Source organism: Misgurnus anguillicaudatus, chromosome 25 (genome assembly GCF_027580225.2).
Source record: "Misgurnus anguillicaudatus chromosome 25, ASM2758022v2, whole genome shotgun sequence".
In the NCBI taxonomy this organism is placed as follows: domain Eukaryota; kingdom Metazoa; phylum Chordata; class Actinopteri; order Cypriniformes; family Cobitidae; genus Misgurnus; species Misgurnus anguillicaudatus.
In genome coordinates, this window is record NC_073361.2 from 15,863,672 (window position 1) to 15,883,545 (window position 19,874).

The 19,874-nt window shown below is 38.1% G+C and overlaps 1 protein-coding gene across 1 annotated transcript; it reads right to left on the reverse strand.

Moving 5' to 3' along the window:
• Positions 1-4,881: 4,881 nt before the first annotated feature.
• On the reverse strand, positions 4,882-19,798 carry tm9sf1 (transmembrane 9 superfamily member 1). The gene is made up of 9 exons (XM_055181940.2): positions 19,490-19,798; positions 18,598-18,818; positions 18,264-18,395; positions 17,784-17,906; positions 16,059-16,408; positions 12,398-12,552; positions 11,990-12,175; positions 11,365-11,638; positions 4,882-6,061 (listed from the first exon to the last, which is right to left on the reverse strand). The coding sequence occupies exons 2-9, from the start codon at positions 18,808-18,810 to the stop codon at positions 5,668-5,670; spliced, it is 1,827 nt and encodes a 608-aa protein (XP_055037915.1). The 5' UTR covers positions 18,811-18,818; positions 19,490-19,798; the 3' UTR covers positions 4,882-5,667.
• Positions 19,799-19,874: the final 76 nt, after the last annotated feature.

Below are 19,874 nucleotides of genomic sequence, written 5' to 3' on the forward strand. Positions count from 1 at the left end.
CCTTTCTGTCTAAATGGTTTTGTAAAAAAACGTTAATATCCAAAGATTATTAAAAAGGCAAGAAAAAATGGTTCTTTAAGGAACCTTTAAATGAATGGTTCTTCTATGGCATCACTGTGAAGAACCGTTTAAGAACCTTTTTTTAAAAAAAACCCTTTTCCACTTCAACAGTAAAGTTCTGTGGATGTGTAAGGTTCTTTATAGAACCATAGTTTAATAAATGTAAGCTTTTTAGGGCCCGAGCACACCGGGGTGTGAGGACCCTATTGTTCTTCAAGGAGTTATTATTATTTTTTTTCTTTTTCTCCGACTTCAGCGGGACTTTAGAGGGCCTAAACATACTCGAAAACTCAGGAAATTTTGCACAGATGTCAAGAGTGATGAAAATTTACATGTGGTGTAGGCTTAAGAATTAGGCGGGAGAAAATGGATCTATAGCGCCACCTACAAATTTGCAACGAAGCAGCCCTCGGCCTGTGGTTGACGTACACTTCCGAAGTGCGGGACGCGTCTGTAGCATGACAAGACCTACAAAAAAGTCTCTTGGCGCGAAGCCGTAAACCAAACAGGAAGTCAGCTATTCGGAGTTATTTTTGTGATTTGGGCGCAGTTTTTGTCATTTCCAGACGTCATACTTTAACTAACTCCTCCTACAGTTTTCGTCGGATCATCTTCATATTTGGTGAGTGTCATCTTAAGGCCTTTGTGATGCTAAATTGCGAAGGATTTGACTCTACGTAAAAATTTGTGTCGGTTCTGGCCCGACAAAGTTTGATGTTTTCCAATGAAACAGGAAGTTGCTGGAACTCATGCATACAATGTCCGATCTGTCCCAAATTTCACATGATTGCTAAGAGTCCTGACCTGAACACATCTACATAACAATTTTCATTTATAGCCATAGCGCCACCAGCTGGCAACCTGAAGGAACATGTTTTAGCGCCACTTTCAAAGATTGAATGAAGCAGCCCTTGGACTGTGTTTAACTTACATGTACGAATTTCGTTATGCTCATGTATTATTACAAGCCCAACAAAAAAGTCTCTTGGAGCAACGCCCTACACCAAACAGGAAGTCAGCTATTTTGAATTATTTCTCAGATTTTGGCTCAGTTTTTCTCATTTCCAGCAGTCATACTTTAACTAACTCCTCCTACAGTTTTCGTCGGATCATCATCATATTTGGCGAGTCTCATCTTAAGGCCTTTGTGATGCTAAATTGCGAAGGATTTGATTCTATATTAAAATTTGTGTCTATTTCGGCCAGCCAAAGTTTGATGTTTCGCTATGAAACAGGTTGCTGGAACTCAGGCATACAGTGTCCGATCTGTCCCAAACTTCACATGATTGCTAAGAGTCCTGACCTGAACACATCTACATGTCAATAGTCACTTATGGTTATAGCGCCACCAGCTGGCAACAGGAAGTGACATGTTTACAATGATTATCCAATGTCTGATCTGTCCCAAACTTCACATGATTAATAAGAGTCCTGGACTGAACACATCTACATGTCAATAGTCACTTATGGTTATAGCGCCACCAGCTGGCAACAGGAAGTGACATGTTTACAATGATTATCCAATGTCTGATCTGTCCCAAACTTCACATGATTAATAAGAGTCCTGGACTGAACACATCTACATGTCAATAGTCACTTATGGTTATAGCGCCACCAGCTGGCAACAGGAAGTGACATGTTTACAATGATTATCCAATGTCTGATCTGTCCCAAACTTCACATGATTAATAAGAGTCCTGGACTGAACACATCTACATGTCAATAGTCACTTATGGTTATAGCGCCACCAGCTGGCAACAGGAAGTGACATGTTTACAATGATTATCCAATGTCTGATCTGTCCCAAACTTCACATGATTAATAAGAGTCCTGGACTGAACACATCTACATGTCAATAGTCACTTATGGTTATAGCGCCACCAGCTGGCAACAGGAAGTGACATGTTTACAATGATTATCCAATGTCTGATCTGTCCCAAACTTCACATGATTAATAAGAGTCCTGGACTGAACACATCTACATGTCAATAGTCACTTATGGTTATAGCGCCACAAGCTGGCAACAGGAAGTGACATGTTTACACTGATTATGCAATGTCCGATCTTTCCCTTACTTTACATTATTAATAAGAGTCCTGGACTGAACACATCTACATGTCAATAGTCACTTATGGTTATAGCGCCACCAGCTGGCAACAGGAAGTGACATGTTTACAATGATTATCCAATGTCTGATCTGTCCCAAACTTCACATGATTAATAAGAGTCCTGGACTGAACACATCTACATGTCAATAGTCACTTATGGTTATAGCGCCACCAGCTGGCAACAGGAAGTGACATGTTTACACTGATTATGCAATGTCCGATCTTTCCCTTACTTCACATTATTAATAAGAGTCCTGGACTGAACACATCTACATGTCAATAGTCACTTATGGTTATAGCGCCACCAGCTGGCAACAGGAAGTGACATGTTTACACTGATTATGCAATGTCCGATCTTTCCCTTACATCACATTATTAATAAGAGTCCTGGACTGAACACATCTACATGTCAATAGTCACTTATGGTTATAGCGCCACCAGCTGGCAACAGGAAGTGACATGTTTACACTGATTATGCAATGTCCGATCTTTCCCTTACTTCACATTATTAATAAGAGTCCTGGACTGAACACATCTACATGTCAATAGTCACTTATGGTTATAGCTCCACCAGCTGACAACAGGAAGTGACATGTTTACACTGATTATGCAATGTCTGATCTGTCCCAAACTTCACATGATTAATAAGAGTCCTGGACTGAATACATCTACATGTCAATAGTCACTTATGGTTATAGCGCCACCAGCTGACAACAGGAAGTGACATGTTTACACTGATTATGCAATGACCGATCTTTCCCTAACTTTACATGATTAATAAGAGTCCTGGACTGAACACATCTACATGTCAATAGTCACCAGTGTTGGGCAAGTTACTAAAAAATTAGTAATTCGTTACAGTTACTAATTACTTCTTTTAAAAGTAACTGAATCACTCTACCGGTTACTGTATATCAAAAGTAATTAGTTACTTAGAAAAGTAACTTTTAAGTTACTTTTATGTCTGCTTTTTAAATGTAAATATGAACAGTACTGAACAGTCAAACAGTAAAATTATATGGATGGGCTATTTTACACGTAAGACTCTAATATATCACATACTGTAGGAGCCTATTTTGCTTTAGATTCAACCTTTGAATATTTTTGTTAGAAATTATCTTAATATGTAAACTTAGTTTCTTTATGTATATCATTTAGACCATTTAGACAAATATTCTGCATGTTTACAAAAATATAAAATGTGTTAAAATTGTGTAGTGTCTCTTTAAAAATTTGGAGACAATTGTGTCAACATGTCAAATTTTGTAAAATAAATTATAATTTTTCTGATTTCATATTTATTTTATTAAGTTAGAAACGTCTCCGCTGTGTCCTGCTGACAGGCACGATGCGCGTGCAGCAGATGAGGCAAATTATGGGTCCTCCGAAGGTTAGACCGTCTCATTTCAGTTCTCTTCGCAAACTTCTGAGCGCCTTGAATGGCCGAGTGCTCACCTTTTATTGCATGCTTAGTAGGGTGCAGCCCTTGAATTGGAACACAGCTTGTGAAGCTTGCCGCAGGGACTGCGCTCTTTGGTCATATATTGTTTGTTTTCTGTTGGATTTAAATGATACACAGGATTAAAGGAAGATATTTATTCAGAAAACGGAGTAGGCTACGTGGATTGTTTTGTCGGACGGACACAGAGCGAGTGGATTGTTTTGTCAGACGGACACAGAGCGAGTGGATTTTTTGTTCGGATACGGAGAGACTGAAACTAAAACTAAAAGCGAGCTCACACATACTATGGAGTTTTAACACGGGTGTACACCGCAATGTGAATATTTTAGTGGAAACAACAATCGCGGATCTTTCTCTTCCATGAAGCCGATGTAAACATCTAAGAATATATGAACATTTCTTAGATTTATTACCTTTGTGGACTACAAATGCAAGTTGATGTCATACTGCGATTGCTTGGTGAAGATAATTTACAAACATGAGACCGGATGGATTATGACTTGCGCACAATTTTTAAACAAAGGTATGTTGTCCCGTTTAGATTTTTCATGTTCATTCTATATGCACTGTCAGCTCTGATGAAGTGTAATGAATCATTGCGCCGCCAACTACGGTCCTGCGACGTCAGATATGTCTTGTCTATTTTTTACAAAATAGAGTAACGCGAGTAACGAACTCATTTAAATTTCAGTAATTGTAATTGCGTTACTTGATTTAAAAAAATAGTGGAGTTACAGTAACGCGTTACTCCCATCACTGATAGTCACTTATGATGCCAATAGTCAGTTACGGTCATAGCGCCACCAGCTGGTAACAGGAAGTAACATGTTTACAATGATAATGCAATGTCGGATTTGTCCCAAACTTCACATGATTGATAAGAGTCCTGGACAGAACAAATCTACGTGCCAATATTTACATATAATCTCTCACACTCACCCACTCACTCACTCACTCACTCACTCACTCTCTCTCTCTCTTTCTCTCTCTCTCATGCTATCTTACACGATGCTACCTCGCTGTCATTTGTAATTAGCAACAGGAAATGTGGCACATTATACTACACTTTCAAATGGTTCACCTATGTTTACATGCTTAAATGCCTATTTACTACTGTTCCCTTTAATTCTTATGCCACGGCGTGGCGGTGTCAGGTGTGCGAGGCCGTTCAATCACTGCTTGCAGTTTTAATTTGACTTTGTGCTCCTTCACACAAAAAAATTTGGTTTTCACTGACACAACAGACCACTGTTGCTTTCTCCCGCATTTATTTCTCTTACCATAATAAGTGACTTGAAAACATTGTATATTTACAATTCAAAAGATCACAGTTGATGGAGACTACAGCATCGTATTGCTTTCATTAACTATTCTTCATTACTTTAGGCCCTTATTTGTATTTCTTCCAAAAAAAAAATTTTGGTCAAAATGTGTATATTACCCACAATATAACACACGTCTCTCTCTTTACCCGAAAAATAAAATTATCCATTCATATAACCAGATATCCACTTAACATTAATCATCAGTTAACACACCTACCTATAATAAGTGCCTTATCTCCTTCATGGTCACGTGAACAATAATTACCAAGGCCTCTATTTCCAGTCCCCTTATAATCTGAATCCCCTTACAATAAAGTTTTAGTTGTAATTTAAATGCACTACATTAACAAAATCCAAAACGCAACTTTTTGAGCTTGGATACTTGGTAGGCAACCTATACATGATATGCAACAGTTTTGCAAAAACAATTTAAATGACTCTCAAATATTTCAGTATTTGATGCGCATATAATCTAGCAACTATCTATGCATTTTAAGTATCAGGGTGTTGGTGAGCAAAATATTAAAGAAGTCTTTTGCCAGTCACTTTCATCCGTTCCCAAGACCTCTCAAAGTTGGCATCAGTTTTGATAGTTCAGTATAATTCTGCAACACGAAAACCTGCTCATGCAGGGCTCCATAAGGACCCAGTCCACGAGTCTCTCGCTCTACCCCGCCTGAGGCAGTGGGACGGAAGTAGTCAGCTTTTCTCCTCAGTCCATCTTAAGGCTACGGTAGATATAACGAATGAAAGTCAGAGAGGCCCAGAATGAAACCGTTCCCAACATGAGAGAGAAAACAAATGCGGTGAGCAAAGAATATCCGAAGAATTCAACGCTCTGTACAAGGCCGCTCATGTTGGAGCGATTGTGGTAGTAGAAGAGAGAGTAAACGAATATAAAGATGCCGGTGGATCCGGTGCTCAGGACGCTTCGCCACCACCATCGGTAGTCCTCGCCTGAGAGCAGGAAGTAGGTGAGTGCCACAGAGATGCAGGCGCCCACGGAGAGCAAAATGGCAAAGACACACAGCAGGATACCGTACAGCGTGTAGTGTTCACGACCCCACACCGTGGCAAAGATGTAGTATAGTTCAACTGAGATGGCACTGAAAGGGGGACACAACAAATGGGAAAGATTTAGACAGATATAATACAAGACTGATTAAATACTTCAATCACTTTCAACTAGACAACTAGAGTGTTCTGTATTATTTTGATATGTGATAATATACATATTGTAATGTTGCAAATGTGCATATTACAATATGTATATTGCAGTGCTTGCTAAAGTGGTTTTCAAAAAAACAGCAGTGTACTAATAAAAGTGAATGTTTTTTGTTTGTTTTTTATGTTTTAAATGTATTGAAAAAATAACACGTTCAATTCCAAATCAAAACATTAACAAAATGTATCAAGTCTGTCTTGTTCTTTTAAAGGGAAGCAAAGTAAATTAATAAAGCTGTTAAAAAAATTGTGTCAACATTTTTCTCTGTAGACACTTAAAACTGAAGAAATTTCTTAAGATTTAACTTCATTTTAACTATTGAATAAATAATATTTAGTTGCATAATCGTTGTTGTGTTGATAACTGCTGCACAACTGTGTCAAATCGTGTCAACTGAACCAACTTCTGGCACCTAGGAACATGTTTTTCAGCCCAGTTTTTAATTTTTAGGTTTTGAAACTGTATTTTTAATGTCACCCCACAAGTTTTTAATGGGGTAGAGATTAGGGGATTGAGCTGCCACTCCATAACCTCAATTCTTTCTGTCTGGAACCAAGATTTTGCCCTCTTGCTTGTTAGTCCCCTTTCTGACATCACAGGGGGAGGCAAATTTTAATGACCTATTTTTCACACGCTTGCAGATAATGATTTACCAAAACTATGTTACTGGGTTGATTTTTTTCACATTTTCTAGGTTGATAGAAGCACTGGGGACCCAATTATAGCACTTAAATGGGCTGTTTACACTTGGTATTAAGATGTGTATTCATCAATCGGATCACAAGTGGACGAGAGAGACACATTACGTTTACACCTGGTATTTAAATCCGTCTCTTTTGTCCACTTTCGACCGCTTCTGTGCTGAATACTATGAGGGGGTGGTCTGTGAGACGGTGGGCGAGTCTCTCTGCTGTCATTCAAACCCGAGCGGGAGTAATTATGAGTTTATATGGACGCAAACTAATATTATGTCGGAGTGCACTGCTTGTTTAGCAAGTCAACATGCTGCACAGTGTTTTGTACATGAGTATGTAAGAGCTTTCTTTGAAATTTTAAAGCCTTTAAGATCATTTTAGCTGTTTCTTTATACTTTCCCTCCCTCTCATTAAATCAAATTATGTTTTTTTCATCAGAGCCGATGGTGTAGTGGGCAGCGCTCTAACATGTGGTGCTTTCGCACTTTCAGTTACCAGAGTTCAATTTCTTGCCAAAATGGGCAAAAATATAACTTAAAAAATAATTGTTTTTTCCTGTTTGGAAGGCCCATTTTACCGTATTTTTTGGACCATAAGCCGCGTTTTTTTTTCATAACTTGGCTGGTGCAGCGTCTTATAGTCAGGTGGCCTAGTAAGTCAGTATGAATTCATTTTGACATTTATGAGGCAAGAGACATCATTACCGTCTACAGCCGCAAGAGTCCGCCATATGCTGCTCCTGTATTTATGTAATTCAATAGATTCAGTGATGCGGAATGACGAGTCTGTGAACTTCCGCTTTTTTAAAAATAGTGTGTTGACAATAAACATTTAAACCAACATTGTTATATGCTGAAAATATATATTACTATATATTATATATATATATATATATAGATCTTATTGTAGGCAAGTGAAGTGTAGATTTGAGAGGCTCATTAAATCAAACAAGTCGTCAACATGACGTTAGCTGTCGGACACCGCTTGGTCATTATCAAAAACCTTAATTTAACATACAAAAAAAGCTCTAAAATAAATAAAAGATCATATATAAGATTTGATCATTAGCTAAGTTTCCATCCACTTGTCAATCGAATTATCTGAAGTTCGGTTAAAAAACTTATGCGAATAAAGCTGGTGAAAGTGTGTTTCCATCCAACGGCTTTAAAGCGAATAAAAACCTGTGCGTGATGACGTCACATGCTGGTTTGCGATCAAATTGGTATATCGAATTGATTTGAGACATTTGAAGGTGTTTCCATTCATTTTCGCACTGAATCGCACAATATTCAGGCAAACATTTGCGAACAAAGTTTTGCCAGACAAATTTGCGGCATTTCACAAGTTTTAAGTGCTTATGTGCCAGCTGAGCTGATAGCGACATATCAAGCTATAATAATAAGAAAATTACGTTAACATCAAATTGCTATGATGATGCAGATGCATGTAAATGCCCAACGACAACGGAGGCATTAACGTGAAATGATAGTCCGGATCAATTCTTAACGTAAATGAGAACGAAAAAATATCTTTAGAGTTGTTAATAAGCCAATAAAGCTACGAGGGTTCTTTGGCCGAGGATCCATCTCATCAAGGTCGAATTTGCTTTTATTTTCCCTCCGGCACCGTTGCGAGATAACTCTCTTTTTTGAAACACGTATAGTTTGAGCGCCTCATTTACTCCGGAGGACGTCTTGTCATAACCATTGTTGGACATTTCCTTCGCGAGTTCCTGATAAATTATGGCATTTCTTAGATTTTTGCTATCTAAAATAGAGCTGTAATCGAACCCGAAAGTATATTTAGATTGACAGCTTTTTAAAAGAACGAACCCGTTTACAGCCATACATTATTTAAATTTGCGCACGCAAACAGCTTTTATCAAGAATGAGTAATTTACACAGGTTTTAACATTATTTATTAATGACTAACTGGGCTACACGTCACTTGGAAGTTGAAACAAAGAAAAAAAATAAGTCATCTGTAAGATCGTAACATCTCGTTCTAAATAGGCATATGCAATACATTATAGGCCAACATGCAAATAAAAACAATTATTTCTTAACGAATTAAATTAAGATAATACATTCTGAATAAGATGGTTATTTGGGAATAACGAAATAAGGATAAAGGTTCTGTGGTATTTGCTTCGGCACTTTCTTTACATTAATGCCAACATTAGTCTATATCCTCTGTCTAAATTATGTATTTAATACAAAGTAATATTTAGTTATTAATTAAAAAACCTTTACTCACCAAGATTAGCCATTTTTGTTGAGGAAATTATTAAATCCACTGTAAATGGCTTCAGCGTGGTCAGCATTGAACTTGACAGCTCATTTACCGTGCAAAGGCGGAGCACGAGCCCGTGTAAAATGTTAGAAATGAAGCCCGAATCCGCCCGAACCTGTCGGGTTCGGGCAAAGATCTTCAGCTCGTTATTTTCTCTGCTAAATTAAATTTAAAATGAATCTCGTCTCGTCGTTTGTCCACTTACATCTGACTTTGTTGACACACGCAATGTGTGCCACCAGAGCGGAAATGACCTAAAACTTTTTCTTCTTGTTTTGTGTGTGGGTTGCAACCATAAAAGGACCTAAACCTTAATCGCAAATCATTATTTATTCGGCAAATAACGTTTCCATCAGCGTTTATCGGATAAGCCATATATCGATCAAGATAAAATCCGATGAGATCGAACGTATTTCTTTTGAGTCGATATTCATGAAATTCAATCGAATTTTACTGTTTCCATAACGCATTTTTCATTCGATATCACTTAATTCGGATAAAAACATGTGGATGGAAACATGGCTATTTTTACAGTTAAAACTGAACTGCTTTAATTGCTCAGGGTTCCTGCAGGTTTCACCAAGTCAAATTTAAGACTTTTTAAGACCTTTTTAAGACCATTATGAGTGAAATTTAAGACCAAAGCGGCACAATGATTTCAGAAATTCTCAAAACATTATATTTTAATTATATCTTTGTTTATTTTTAATTTTATTTTTTTTGACAAATAAAATCCACTAATATGGGAAGATCAGTAGTCAGCTGCTGATATGTGCCTTGTTAACATGTTTTACACTTCCTCCACCCATACGTTATGTGCATAAATATGCGCTATACCGCCATCGCATTTATTCCCCTCTCTAATTACACAATAATTAAATGAAAAGGAAATTTACTATTAAAAGGCTGTTCGTGGTTTGTTGTGTGTTGCAAACAATGCCGTTTCTAAATCCGAAGGCTGTAGCCTCCAGAGGTCGCATTTGTAGGCTGCATATGAAAACTGTGTAACACTAAAGTTGACTCATTTTTGATGGCGCGGGACTTGACGGCCTGACTGTTTAAGTTGATTTTCAATAAAGCAGTGTTGATTTTTTCGCTTCTGGGTCCTCTGTTTCAGAACCTTGCAAATGCTCTGGTAAGCCACGGACTAGTTGGTTAAATTAACACAGAAAAGATTTTTCTCGCCAAACCTACAGTATACAGTCGGATCACAACACCTGAAATATAGCTTATAGCATGAATTGCGTAAATTATAATAGCCTACATTTGTATTCTCTTTAAAAAATAATGATTAAAAACTGGATTGAAGAGACATTCAGTGACACACAAAGTGCAGAACTTTTCTTTTTAGAGGCCCACCCATCAAATACATTCTTCCGCCGTCACTGATTAGTTCTACAGCATTTTAATTGACCTTTTTTTTTTTCGGACAACCTTTTCGGGAATAAATGGAGGTAAGAAATTTAAGACTTGGGTTAATTAAATTTAAGACCTAGGGTGAAAATCTGGCCATTTTTAAGACTTTTTATGGCTTTAAATTTAACTTTCTAAATTTCAGACTTTTTAAGACTTTTTAAGACCCCGCGGGAACCCTGTTGCTGCAATAGTAGTACAGCTGTAAGGTATCTGTGTAAGGAGTTATTTTTGTTATTTCTGCAGATTTCTTTGCAAAATCTATGCAGAATTTTGCGGAATTATTTTTAATGTTTTAAATAGATCTAAGAGAATGGGAGCTGTGTCTATTACAAAACAATAAAATATTTTATAATATAGGCCTATAAAATGTATATAATATTTTATACATGGCTGTAAAGTGTAATAAAAATACTGAAGTAAATACAAGTTCTTCACTAAAAGAATGATCGTATTTTTAATCGTGATCACAAGTTTGAGCAAAACAATCGTGATCATAATTTTTCCTGTAATCGTGCAGCCCTAGCATGCTATAAACAACTCAAACTAACAGTGATTTCAGATCGATAAGGACTTATTGATCAAAAGCCGTAGTACATAAAATAGCTGTGAATAATATCAGCTGTGTGACTCAGAATAGTTATCGGCCACGTATTATTAGTGTATATCGGCAATTATCGGTGCCGATAACCAGGCAAACACTGGCTCATAACCATCTTAAGTGGTGTCAGGTACATCAGGAACTTACCGTTATATTTAAAAAAAAGAAAAGTTCACTGCTCACCTGAAAGGCAGGAAGCCTCCAATGGCCATGTGCACAGCTGTGTGTTTGTACCAGGGCTGCTGCGGGATCTGACGTGGTATGTTGCGTGTGCGACACGGTGCTTGGAAGTTGCCGGCTCTGTTCTTTCCAACGATTCCACCAATGACAGTGAGTGGAAAGCCCACCAGCAACCAGGCAGCTAACAGCAGAAGCACAGTGGTGGCAGGAAGGGCCTGGGTCGACCCACTCCACCAATGAACAGAATTGACCACACTCCAGGTAAAGAAGAGGGGACCTAGTGAAGAGAGGGGGAGGGAGATTTTTTATTTTCCAAAGCGATATTTGGAATGAAATACTAGATGCATACTAGCTTACTACGTAGCATACTAGTATACTACATTCTATGTAAAACCGTATTTTATCCATCATTCTGGGAATTGAAGGTCAAGTTGGGTACACTGCATTGTGGGATACACTTTCCAACATTGTGCTCTAGTTAAATGTATATTTTGGCAAATCTAGGACTACAGGTCATTCCACTATGCTTACTACTAAAAAAGTAGGTTATACATAATATATGCATGATATACTGTAATTACTACCTATAAAAGATTCACAGCCCACACAAAAGATTGATGCATCTTACCAGAGAAAAGTGCAGAGGTAAGTATAATGTTCCAGACCCAGCGCTGACCCTGGATCTGTGTGTAGAAGCTGCAGGAACAGTAACCTGATACACAGCTTGTGAGAGCGTACAGTACAATTGCTGCCGAGTTTATGGCACCATGGCGATGGACATTAAACATCCCAAGCAGCGCCATTACAATGATTCCTAAAGCAACAAGAAAACAATCATACTGTTAGAATCTATTTATAGATCATAATCTTTCTTTATTCCCCGACTCATTCTCACCCCTAATCTCAGCCTAATGCGGCTACTAATGCTATAAAAACACAAAAACGAGACAGAATCATTCAAATGATCCCTTATGTAAAAATTAATTTTGTGATTTGATTTTTAATCTGCTGACAAACATTTTCCATAATGCAGCACCTGTGGCCAGTGTCAGAAACTGCGCCCCGACCCCTAACACGGCACACAGAAGGCTCTTGCACGACGGGAAGCGAAAGACATCCGTGTGAATGATTTTCCATCCGTTATCTCCCTGATCCAAGTCATCACAACCTCCATCCTCCTCCACATTATACCTGAAGAAGCAAACAGAGACGGGATTTGATGATACCTGTTAATTTCATTATCATATTTCCCTCCACTTCCCCATAAAGCTCATAAATAATGTGTTTGCACAGGACACAGTTTATAGAGTCAGTGCACTGCGATCCTTCAGACTCAATTATCTTGCAAAAGGAAAACTGTTTGCAAATTAAATTAAGACCGTGGAGCCTAATGCAACGATTTATTCGGCATAAAGGGCATTAGATGAAGTCACTATCTCGAAGCAGGTTCTCGATGTGTAGCTGTTGCTCAGGGAACTGCAGAGGTAAATGTAATGGTAATGGTTGACAAACATAAACTTGCTCCCTAGTGCACTAACTAGGCTGCTAACTGAATGTGCAATAAACCTATTTTAGAATCTAATTCATCTCAGTGACAATATAATTAAGTACAGTGTCTGTTTACCATGTACACAACCTGTGTAATCAATAATGCATGCGAGGCTGTGCTACATTGTGGAATAAGTCATGGATAAAGAGTGTTGTTAGGCACAACGCAAAGCAGACAGGCACGACACGAAGCAGATACAACTTAAAGCATAAAAATATTCAAGGAAAAATCACTAAAAGTCTTTCTTCAACTGGAAAAATGATACGTAGTGATACACAGCATTGTTGGGTGCAGCAGTCATAGCGGTTTTTTATTGTACGGTACATATAACCAGCTATCGACCAATCAGAATCAAGCATTGGAACTAACAGTTTTATAATGCATAATAAATTAAAGGTGCAGTGTGTACATTTTAGCGGCATCTAGTGGTGAGGTTCTAAATTGCAACTAACGGCTCAGTCCACTGCTCACCCTTCGCTTTTGAAACACATAGAGAAGCTACTGTAGCCACCACCGGACAAAGATTGTCATCATCAGAGACAACTTAGTAATAAAAGTTTGTCTGTTAAGGGCTTCTGTAGAAACATGGCGGGCCAAAATGGCGACTTCCATGTAAGGGGACCCTCTGTGTATGTAGATAAAACATCTCATTATAAAGGTAATAAATACATAACGGTTCATTATGAAAGGTCTTTATACACCCCTGATAATATAGTATATTATTTAGCATTTCTGTCAAGAGATCCTTCTAAAAATTACACACTGCACCTTTAATCCGCCAAATGTAAATAAAATGAGATTTTTTTCTTTTGGCAATGCCACGTCAATCAGCGCACGACTCATCCTCTGTCTGAAAACTTGTAAGGTAAAACCTGGCACAACCTTTCAAGAACCAATGACTCAAGAAATGCCCAATGACTCTTATATCGTAAAGCAAAACCTCTTATAGTCATTTTAACCAGTGTTTTTTGGCATGACGCAGATCACACATAGCTGTCTAGCTTAATTTTTTTCATAGAGGTACTTTTTATACCCTTTACTTATTGAAGAAGGGTTATAATCTATGAGTTTGTCTCTTGCTGCTTTCTGTCTATGTAAGTTTTCTTTTTTATATCCTTCGATGTCTTTGTGTGTGGTTATATGCATTTAATATTTTTTTGGATATGTACAGTACTATGGTCAACACTCGTTGTTTTATAGGGCTATAAAAATAAAAGCTACAATTAAAATTTTTAACGAATGCAGACCTTCCGTGGGGAAAACCCGTTTACCTTCGACTTAAAGATAAGGCAAGATGTTCAAATGTCACACACTGGTTTAATCATTTGTAAATATACTGTCAAATATGTTATTAAACATGGACAGCATATTTGCAGCATCCAGGTTATGACGAGTTATTAGTTTTGATAGGTGTTTATCAGGTCTTATTACACGGCTCTCTGGAATGCTTGATTCTGATTGGTCAGATGAGACATTTGCAGGTTCGTTCTTTTCAAATAATAACCGCTCCAAAGTAATAACGCATTGCCGGTACTACTTAAAATCGCTCCGAACCAATAAAGACCAATAAAGATTACTGTTTGGCGCCATCTTGTGACAAACACTGGACAACCACAATTAAGAATGGAAAATTTTGACATTAATTTTAACATGTACGGAAAAAACAAAACATTTAAACAGCGGATAGAAGAAAGAACAACGACAAGACACAGAGAGCTTACTGAGACTGAACTTGACAAAGTAGAGCATGACAGCTACGAAGCCAAAATACAGAATGGGCATTAAAACTTCTCAAAGACTGGCTAAAAGAGAAAAAATGGAGACAGACAAGTATGAAGCAGAGGATCTTAATAAGGTATTACGATCATTTTATGCATCTGTGCAAAGTTTTGCGGAAGGATAAAATTTTTAATTTAAAACAAATATGCCAATAAAATGTTTCAACTTCATATTCATGTCCGTTTCTTTTCTAATGTGACAAGTAGCCGTGTAATAAGCGGGATAATGTAGAGGCAGCCTGTAGTTATCGGGTAAATAAGCCCCTTCAGTATGATACAAGGACTGATCACACTGTCAGGGCTTATTTCCCAATAACTACCGGCTGCCTCTACATTATCCCTTACATAACAAACCTGCAGCGACTGGCCAATCAGAATCAAGCATTCCAATGAGCCGTGTAATATGCATGAATAGAAAATGAAACGATCAAAAAATTATGCGATTATGATTAATTTTAATTAAATAAAAATTAATGTAACTTAACTGCACATGTGAATATAATTTTACCATCAAAATAGCCTGGGTTTCCCCATGCTGCCGGAGCGCAAATTTATTCACGGTGCAAGTCTAGCATGGAAACCATGGAACAATTTGTCGCCTGAAATAGGGAATCAATCACAGAACGGGGAGGGGGCAGCAAGACGATGACGTTGTCTATGCGACACACCGAAGCAGTTTGTTATCCAACACGGCAGCAGACGCAAAGTTACTTTTTCAGTGCAGCCTTAGATAGTGTTCTAAGTAGTTTTGAACACAAGTTTATTTAAAAAAAAGAGCAACTTTTGGCATTAAACAATTTCATATCCAAGAAGGATGATTGGATATGGCAAGACATGATAGCCACAGAGTTTTATAGGACCAACCTGCTAGGCATCGTCGTCACAAAGTCCATTTAACTTATAAATGGTAAGTGGTATTTATTAATATCATTGTAGCCTACCTACTGCGTTGTCACAGTGCCACCAAGTTGTGTTACTTTTCAATATCAATATACAGCTATCGGTTTAGTTGCATAGCTTTCACTTGTGTGCACTGTGCACACGTACCCGATGAATGTTGTTGACACTTGAATTTATGTTGCTGTAAATACGTCATCTGGTATAATTGAAACGATTGGCTATGAGCTACGTACAGACGCATTTGATAGACATTCGTAGCGCCCAATAAACGGCTCTGGGCATTCGCCTCAAATACGAGAAAATTAGCATATGGTTCCCAGACCACGTCTCATTCTCTATGAGACTGAACTGGTGTTAGCCAGGCTACTCCTTTCATTTTTGATCCTGTCTTTCCCACTTTGATTTAAACAGACATTCATTCACATTTGATAAAATTTCCTGTAACCGTGTTAATTTCTGATTCTTCTAACCTGGCAAAGTCATTCTTCAGCACCCTCATGAGGATGATGATGACGAAGCCCAGCAGGAGCACCACCAGCACCAGTGAGTTGATGATGGACAGCCAGTGAATCTCCAGAGTCTTGGGAAAAAACGAATAGTCTCTGAGACGCTCTGCCCTGCGTGAGTGGGGCAATGTGCTCTCAAACCAGCGTACGCTGTAGGTGTGGGTGATCGATAGAGTGCCACCAGCGCCGTGACCGGCTCCTCCAACACCTTCTTCTAATGGCACGGGCTTCACATCTTTCACAGACACATTGGCAAAGATCACAGTGTCACCATTGTACTCGATGTTGAAGTCCAAGTGTGTCCATAACCCCACCTGATGTAAAAACATGGTGAATTTAAAGAATGCTTAGGCTACATCGAAATATATGAATATATGAAAAGCTCAGATGCAAAACCTTTCTTGTAAGTTAGCATTTTTTTTTAGCAGGCTCTTATGTTTAGGTTCAGTAATTTCACTTTAATAGCAATTAAAAGGTTATTTGTCACTGTCAGTAATTAAATGGCTTGTTTTCACAAATGATACTTCATAAAAAAATGTAACAAATTTGGTGGCAAAACCATCCAGGTACATGCAAATATCTCCATTTATAAAAAACTCTCCAGTCACTCTCACTGTCCTTTCTGAATAAAGGTAAAAGGCTCAAAAATTCAGTCAATAGCCTAATGCTGCGTTTAGCGTATCAGGCGTAAAAATCGCGTCTACAGCACCTAGTTTGCCGCTTGAACAGTTTGAATGCATTCGCGCGTGTAGAGCGAAGTAGACGCGCGTCAGAGGCAAAATCTGCTTCTTGTGGGAGGGGCAAGTGCTATGCGGTTGTCTGTTTGCAAGATGACTGATGTTGATTGTGCATTTATCGAGAGAGTTAACGGTTTGTATTTGGTAACCTTACTATAGGGGGAAAATAAATGGCGCGGGTCGATAAACGTCACATGACTCAAAAGTGAAATGTGTATTACAACTTACCAGGTTGCCTGGTAACTCGGGCGTCAGCCGCAAATTCGCGTTTGCCGCGGAAGACGCGATTCCGCCTCATTCAGGCGTCTAGTTCGTGCGAATGCCGCAAATTGAGCGCCTCGCACGGTACGCGCAAACTAGACGCATGAATGAGGTGGAATCGCGTCTTCCGCGCCGCGCCAAACGCCTTATTTGCACACCGAGACCTCCAGACACACGTCAACATGTCTTTACATTGACTTAACATTGAAATCACTCGCACTTCACGCCTCTACCGGCAGGTGTAAACGCAGCATAATATACTTGGTAAACCTTCTTTAACGGGGTAAAAAACTCTTGTTATTCCTCGCACTTAGAGGACTTTCGAAAAAATGATATGCCATTTAATGGATTCTGCCAACAAAGCAGTGATTTTTATGTCCTGAGGCCAGGATTAAGCAGACTTGAAGCGAAAGTATTTGGTGAACACATAAAACGTGCCGAGAGCATTTGGTTAATATCATTATTATCTCATTTTTGATGGACATGACGTTTAGGTTTTTTTTTTTTGCATCTGAGCTCCTCATATTCAGACACAGTTGACTGTATTAATATATCTGGCTATCTAACGCATTTAAAACCATAACACGTATTGTTCAAGTGTCAAATACTTCTTGGGGCCAATGATGAAGAAGCAGCAAGAAAAAGAGCACGAATCTGTGTGTGTGCGTGTAATAGAATACTATATAAAGACCTTGTGACTGTGAGGCAGGAATCCACTCTCTTCCATGTATCCCACGAAACCCCAAATGGGAATGTCATCTAGGACAAACTCAAAGTAAAACAGCTCCTCCACTGCCTCTCGCAACTGCTCCACCTGTAATTTCAAATATGTATAAATTGTAAAACGCTAGAAATTCCTTAATATTGCACATTGTTGCTTTCAAAAGCCCTGCTTTAGATGACCAACCATCCTGCAGAGTATTATGTCAAACCTGCTTTACACACCCACTATTTTTCTTATAAACTTGAAAACCTTGACTAGCTGGTTCAGGCATGTTTGATTTGAGTTGGAGTCAACTTTGCGCATCTAAAGCAGTGCTCGACCAGTCGACTCAAAGGTTTTGGGTTTGAATCCCAGGGACACACATACTGTATACCTTAAATGCACTAGAAGTCGTTTTTGGCATAAATGTAAACCTTTTGTAAACATGGATGAATGTGAATAAATTACCTCTTTTTCAGAAAGATTGAGTTCACACAGCATCTGTCTGTCAGAGTTTTCCATAAAGCGGATGTTGTAAAGAGACTCAGCCATACGGTCTCCATCTAAAACCTCTCCCAAACTTAAAGACTTATGGCGAATCTGCAAACATAATTAATTAACATATATATACACTAACAGGTTTGCATTACAATGATGCAACTGTGAACCTTAATAGCTGTAAACACACTACTACTATTATAGACATTAATTGAACAGATTGACAGTAAGTTTCAATGTATTATGCAGAATTATTATCTTAAATAATTATTTACAGTCTTACAATCTTACAACATACACTCACCTCCTTAGGTCTACAGACCGGGAGTGTGTAATAGTGATAGGTTTCCTGTGGGTTGTGATATGGACCAACTTTGTTAACATATAGGATCACCGGATCTCCTTGCTTGTAACTAACAGCCCAGCCAAAATGAGGCAACAGGCACAGAACCAAAACACAGAGCCTCATGAGGCGACCAGCGATGAGCGGGCCCAAACATTCCTGTCTTCCTGTCATGACAACACCTGCCAGTGACAATATAAAGACAGTAAATTAGTAACAATGCAAACAAAAACTTTGACAGTTACAATATTTGCATTAAGATTATAAATGACACATGGGCAGCATGCAATACTATAAACATGGGTAGTATGCAATAATCTATTTGAAAAACCCTTGTGGTGTTTTGTAATTTCCTTAGTCACATCATGAGAGCTTTTAAAATGAGGATACAATTGTATTTTTTTATTACTTCTAAAAATAGCAATGAAGTTAAATTATAAAGTGATAGTAGCTATTACCCACTTTCTCTAATGCATTAAAATAAATTTTAACTGAATATTTAAACGTTGTCAAATACACTAATAATAGGGTTTACAATAGAAACATGTCATTACATAAATAAATTAAATTATGATTTTAGTATATAAAGAGTAAGACAATAGTTCAAAGGTTTATTTCGAAACATTAATAAAGCCAAATAAGATCTTTTGAGGTCTTTAGTTAAATTCATATCAGTTTTGGCAGGTTAAATAAACGGAAGTAGCTAACGTTATCTATCTGACATCTGCCTGAATCATAAAAACACTATAAACAAATCAATTAGTCTCTATTCTTCAGTTTTAAAAGCATTATTAATACATTTGCTTTTGCTTATATGCCCCAATCACTTCCGCATCAGAGAAATTGACAACACCTGTTTCAGATGCTTTGCTTTCTTTTCAAAATCTCGTCAACACACGCGTACGTGTAATGTCATCTCTAAACATTGGTGTGAAGGATGCGCAACGTGAATAACGATATCCGATCGTTATTTTAACGAATAAACGGTTAAAAGGTCGAGAACAGCAGCACTACAGGCGAATCCACGTCACCTAACAAATAAAAATACTCTCATTCGGACTTTTCCGGTATGGGCGGGGCTACCACATAACACCTGGGTCTGGTTTAACATGCTCTTTAATGTATCTATAAATCGTATATTTAACTTTGGGATCGATCAAAGAAAGCGTTTAGTATCCATTTAAAGTCCTAATAAACGTCAGCGGCAACACCGCTGTTCTGTATTCGCTTTCAGCGAT

Excerpts from the sequence above, each read along its gene's own strand:
- tm9sf1 (XM_055181940.2), bottom strand. The coding sequence starts at position 18,810 with ATGACAGGAAGACAGGAATGTTTGGGCCCGCTCATCGCTGGTCGCCTC. Across the intron at positions 17,907-18,263 it reads TCAATCTTTCTGAAAAAGAG|GTGGAGCAGTTGCGAGAGGC; the intron begins GTAATTTATTCA and ends TTGAAATTACAG. Across the intron at positions 12,176-12,397 it reads GTTTCTGACACTGGCCACAG|GAATCATTGTAATGGCGCTG; the intron begins GTGCTGCATTAT and ends TTGTTGCTTTAG.